Consider the following 5,776-nt stretch of genomic DNA (forward strand, 5'->3'; position numbering starts at 1 on the left):
TATAGCATGGTTAGATCCAGTTTTAGAAGATCCCACATGTTTCAAAAAAGAAGTACCATTCACTTAACAAGGTAAAATATTACTCTATTATCTATGATTTTGAATTTCACAATACTTGTTTTTAATATTACATTAATTATCATTTATTATATGGATAATATTGTAAAAAGAATTATAATTTTGATATGCGAACTTTAAATTTTGTTTGAATAGAAGTGATGAAAATAAAATAAATGAAGAAAGTTAAAGGAAACATACGCGTAACCTAATGCACTAACGCGCCATGTCATTTATTGTCATTCATAAAATATTCTATTGGTCAAGTTTAAAGTACAAAATTTATTACTAACCAGTTGTTTTATTTTATTTTTTCAGAGGAAGTTCATTCAAACTTTATTAAAATGTATAATTTTTAGTATTAAATAGAGTCGTGTTTTTAAGAAAACGGTTAAGAATAACTATTAAAAACCGAATTTTACAAAATTTTATAGTTAAATATGATATTAAATTTATTTTTATCCCCGTAATTATTCATTATTAATATAGTTTTATTCTATTTAAATGAAAAAAATATTTATAAGTGATATATAGTTTTAATTCACAATTTATTTGATACATAAAAAACTAAAAATTAATTAAATAATATAATAATTTTAACGTTTATTGTATTTTTTAAACCGTTTGTTTTTTGATTTAATGTTATTAAAAATTGAAATATAATTAAACGTAAAAAAATGTTAAACTAAAAGAAAAAACAACAAACAAAAGTAAATAAGTCATTATCAAGTAATAAAATGTTAAATATATAAAAATTTTACGAAAAAACAATTAAAGTATAAGTTTAGTTTTTTTGATTTTTTTTTCAAGGATCTCTTACAACATTTATGTTAATTTTCCAAAATTTCGAATATAATAAAAAATAAATATAATTTTAATATCTGAAATTATTAATTATTGATATATAATTAGTGAAATTAATTATAAATTTATATTATTTTAATTATTATAATTAATTATTCCTGATAATATAAATATAATAATCAATAATCATTAATTATATCTTAATCACCAATTAACATTCTCCAAAATATTAACTCATTTATTAAAAAGATACTTAAACTTTTTTCTTCAGACTTCTACTCCTGATAATAAAGATAAAACATTCAAGTCTAGTTAATTATTTTAATTGAAAGCTTTATAATGCTAAAGACTAGTTAAGGACTTACTAAATATAAAAAGTTTCCATGGAAGAGTTTGAAATTATAAGTGACACTTTTATTTTTTTAACCAGTGAGAATATTTAGTAACATTTTTTAAAAAGTTGAAGGACATTTTTTTACGTTTTATTTTTTAATTTGATTAAAAATTGTCTTTCTTTTTTTAATTTATCTTCCCTTTTCAAATATTTTTACATGAAACACTGAATATAATTTCTCTCTCTCTTTATTGTGTACACGAGTACGAAAATAAATTTTTATTAAAAATATTTTGTTTAGAACTGAATAGATAAAAAAAAATTACATTCTTACGGTGTGTTGGATTAAATAGGATAAAAATATACTTTTTTTTCTACGAAAAAACCGACATATATAAAGTGTAGTAGATTTATATATGATGAAAATTCTTAGTAGCATTAAATAATTCAACATAGTCTCAAATTATGACACAAGTCAATATAAATTTAATAGGTAAGAAAGTACATCTCTATAAATAAAATAATAATAACAATAATAATAATAATAATACTCTCCCTTTAAAAAAAATGGTAATTTAGAATTTGAAATTAAAACTTCATATCATATTAAAGTAATTTTATATTGGTCTATCCATCAATATTTGGCCATTACACGTTTTTGCAATTTTTTATTTTTGAATTACTTATTTCTTTTAAAGCAATAAATTTAAAAACCTGTTTTTTAAGCCAATAATGATTAGTTCATAGAAAAAACATTGGATCCAGTATAAGAGGTTATGTTACTACTATTTTTCAACCAAAAATTCTCAATAACTAACTATTATATGTTTTGACTGGGATGAAAATATGTCAAAATAAAATATTATTTTCTAGTGAAGAATTATATTATCATAAATTTTGTAGATATTCAATCTTAAAATTAATTTCAAAATTTGATTACTTGCAATTTTCTCAACCACCAAAACGTAGAACCTATGTCTCCACAAAAACAGTGTTTTTCAGTGAAGGTGTTGTTGGGTTAGACAATTAGCGTTGAAGCATAAGGGCGTTGATGGAGAGTCTCAAGTTTGCATCTTTGGCCCTGTCTCCTTATCGACGCTCTGGTACATTTAATTGTTCAATCCTTCTCTTCCTCTTTTCTGCTATTCATTCATTTCCCGTCCCTTTCGTTTAAGATGGGCAATTCTGGTTTTATCATCACATTCAATATCTCAACTCGACACGAGAAATATGAGGAATTTGCTTTTTGGGTGTCCTTGATTTTTGTGACTCTTTTGGAGCGTGAACTTTGCTTTAACTTAATGGTGTAGGTGGGAAAGTTGTTTTTGGTTTTCTTGGGTACCCTTTTTTTTCACCTTTTTCTCTGTCCCATATTACAATTTACTACTGTTTACTGTAATAAGATGTTTATGTGTTATATTGCGATTGCAGGGATGTCAGGGAACCGGTTGAATTCCCCTTTACTTACCATTGATTCTGCAGCACAGTTTTGGTATTGCAAGGTAAATGTTTTTTTAACACTTTTCTAGTTTTATGAACATGTTTTCCAGAAATAGGTTTGTCCGGAATGAGTTGTAAAACAGAATTCATGTTTATATTTACTTCATCGGCCTTTTTAAAGAAGGGTTGCAATCTGTTTTATAAAAAGTTAAGAATCGGTGCTAGTCAGTAAAAAAGTGAGCCACAGCTAGAAAGTTTTGAGGGATTCTCTTGTTTTCAGCACTTAGCTATGAAAATGCAAATAGTGAAGATATAGGAAAGTGTAGAAGACATCGTGTTTAAATTGCGATTTGGACAAAAGTTAGATGGAGTTCCGTAAGCACTTTTGGTGTTGTTTTCGACAAAAATTGGAGCTTCATGTTGATAAGCTGCGTGATTAATTAATTTTTACAACAAAGGTCAATATAAAATACCGAGAAGAGACTTCAATTCTGATTTGGGAACCACACTAAAAACTACATGTAAGTTTTGTCGGATTCGTTATCGTGTTTGCTTGCTCTGGAAATTGAAGAGAAGTCTGTTGATGGAAAAAGGCTTGCAGTCAGCTAATCAAGATTGTAAAGTTTGCCATCTTTTGGACAGGACCGTGTTAAGCTTTTCACTGTTCATAATCCAAGAAAGTGGCCGAGTGATGGGTTTTACAATGTTTTTAGACAGTAATTTCTTCAAAGCATGGGTACTAGTTTATGCTATAAACTGAAGAGTTAATGCTCTTTTGTCCTAAAAGTGACAAATTTGTCTGTATGCATTCATTTAATCATCACGGGGATTGTGGTATTGAAAAGTATTACCATGCTAACTTTATTAGTTTCTCATAAGCCTTCTAGGATAAAAGTGTATTAGAATGCTTTCATGGGTTTGTACTTTTGTTGGTGGAATTGGACTGAGTTAAAGAAGGTATAATTTTACCGTATGTATTAACTGTCTTCAACTGCGAGAACTGCAAAACCATTTTTTTTTTTGTTTGTAGGTTGACTTTGAGTACTAAAATTACTTTAGTAAAGAAACATGGAATACAATTGAGTAGAAAATATAAAAAGAACAGTTTTACAATTTGATTATTGTAACAGGTGGGGATTTCGTTATGGTTGACTTGATACTAAATGCTTGGATTATCTAGCATATGTTACATTTTTACTTCCTATTCAGCAAGGAACTTTATTTTATAATTTTTTGCAATCAGTAATGTATGATGATCCAGAACTGAAAATTGAAGACTTTGATATGCTGATAGAGAATACTAATTTTTTTACAACTAAACCAGTTAAAAGTATTGTAGTAGAGCTCCAGAAAAGTAAAGTTCACTGCTCCTTGTTCTGTGATGTCCTATCCTTATCCTGCTTCTTGAAGAATTATATATCAGAGGGTTGAAGGACGAAGCGTCGAGTTCCCACACACACACTGTATATTTGAACCTTTTGTTAAAGTACACTAAACCCGGGCTCTGACATTTTTCCTTGAGTTCCAACGGTGTAGAGGTTTGAATTTAATCACGGGGCTATTGATTCTATCTTCACGGTCAACATCACACATAGCTTCATTTTTTATGCCTTATGCGCACCATCATTCCTAAAAAGGTTTTTGGATCTGCACTGGACAGAGTTGAAATGCAACATTTAACAGGAATATATCATACACGAGGCTAATAATGCTCGCCAAGTCTGAAAATTGCATATAATCTTGCAGGTTGATCTTTCTGCTGCGTCATCAAGTATTCCATTGCCAAATATCAGATTTTCTTGTAGATACTCACCAAGTGTAGCAACAGCAACATGGACCTCAAATCCTTCTACCAAACATTGGATATTGCACTCAACTGCGCAGATAGAAAGTATAATCACAAGTAATGAAGATCAAAGCATGTGGGAGGCATGTAAACAAGCTCTTTCTGCATTTAACTTCAGTGATGAAGAAAAGGACAAGATACTTGGGAAAGCATTTGGTTTTGTTCATTCCCCTTACTGGGGAGAAGAACGTACGATGGAAGTTCCCAAATTTGAGACAGTAAATGGAATACTAGACTATCTAAGGAGTTTAAATCTTTCTGATGATGATCTGTCTAAGTTGCTTAAAAAGTTTCCAGAAATTCTTGGATGTAATTTAGAGGAGGAGTTGAAAGGCAATGTAAAGATCCTGGAGGAGCAGTGGAGTATTAACGGAAATTCTCTTAGGAAACTTCTCCTTAGAAATCCAAAAGTTTTGGGTTATAATGTTGATTGCAAGGGAGACTGTATAGCACAATGCACTAGATGCTGGGCTCGTTTCTAGCCGATTGAGAGAGATGTATCTTTTTGTTGACTGGTGCATAACTTTTTGGTTCATTCATCCACCCTCTCCAATATAAATGGATTGTATATGAATAAATCTTCTCACTTTTCTAGGATGGCAATAACTAATTCATTCCCAAGTTGAAGTGGTTTGCTCAGAAATTATGATTTAGACACTAATGTGAATTGTTGATTGCTGTAGTAGTGTCCAGACTGATAAGGTGGTTTGTAAATGATGTTCTTGTGTTGGAAGATGTTCAATATTGTTGGCGAGCTATATGTAATAATTGATACCAAGTTCACAAATGTTAGATATATATTTGTTAGTCTCTAATTCACAATTTTTTTTAATCGACAAATGTTAGTAGTTAATTTTCTCTTCTAAATTTTTATCTTAGATTTTTTAAATATTAGTGAGAGAGTTAAACTCACACAATCTCTCACTTCTTTCATTTGAATTTTTAGTATAAATTAACCTCGTAGCTCCATTGATAATTGTTACTAGAAAAAGATTGATAAATTACTTTTTGAGAAAGAATGAACCGAAGGGAAAGAGATTGCATAAAGTGGTGGCAAGATAATAATATTAAGCCTGGTATTTAGAGAAAACTAATGTTATTGTATTAACAATATTTTTATATTCTTATTGTAAAGATTAATTCAACAAGCAAATAATGGTTATGTTTTAAAAAAAATTAAATATATTTTTAGTCTTTAAATGCAAATTTAAGAAACGTTTTGGTCCATAAACTTTATAAATAAATAAATATTTTTAATCTAATAACATTAACATTTTTAGATTTGTTAAATGACA

The 5,776-nt window shown here is 28.6% G+C and overlaps 1 protein-coding gene across 1 annotated transcript; it reads left to right on the forward strand.

Moving 5' to 3' along the window:
* The first annotated feature begins 2,125 nt into the window (after window positions 1-2,125).
* Window positions 2,126-5,091, forward strand: LOC106769908. The gene is made up of 3 exons (XM_014655709.2): window positions 2,126-2,298; window positions 2,627-2,697; window positions 4,382-5,091. The coding sequence occupies exons 1-3, from the start codon at window positions 2,247-2,249 to the stop codon at window positions 4,961-4,963; spliced, it is 705 nt and encodes a 234-aa protein (XP_014511195.1). The 5' UTR covers window positions 2,126-2,246; the 3' UTR covers window positions 4,964-5,091.
* Window positions 5,092-5,776: the final 685 nt, after the last annotated feature.

The sequence above is a fragment of the Vigna radiata genome, chromosome 8, assembly GCF_000741045.1.
Source record: "Vigna radiata var. radiata cultivar VC1973A chromosome 8, Vradiata_ver6, whole genome shotgun sequence".
In the NCBI taxonomy this organism is placed as follows: Eukaryota; Viridiplantae; Streptophyta; class Magnoliopsida; order Fabales; family Fabaceae; genus Vigna; species Vigna radiata.

What these genes read in the sequence shown, in the direction of transcription:
- LOC106769908 (XM_014655709.2), top strand. Translation starts at nt 2,247, where the DNA reads ATGGAGAGTCTCAAGTTTGCATCTTTGGCCCTGTCTCCTTATCGACGC. An exon ending in GTCTCCTTATCGACGCTCTG is followed by an intron (nt 2,299 to 2,626) that starts GTACATTTAATT and finishes TTGCGATTGCAG; the next exon opens with GGATGTCAGGGAACCGGTTG. An exon ending in CACAGTTTTGGTATTGCAAG is followed by an intron (nt 2,698 to 4,381) that starts GTAAATGTTTTT and finishes ATAATCTTGCAG; the next exon opens with GTTGATCTTTCTGCTGCGTC.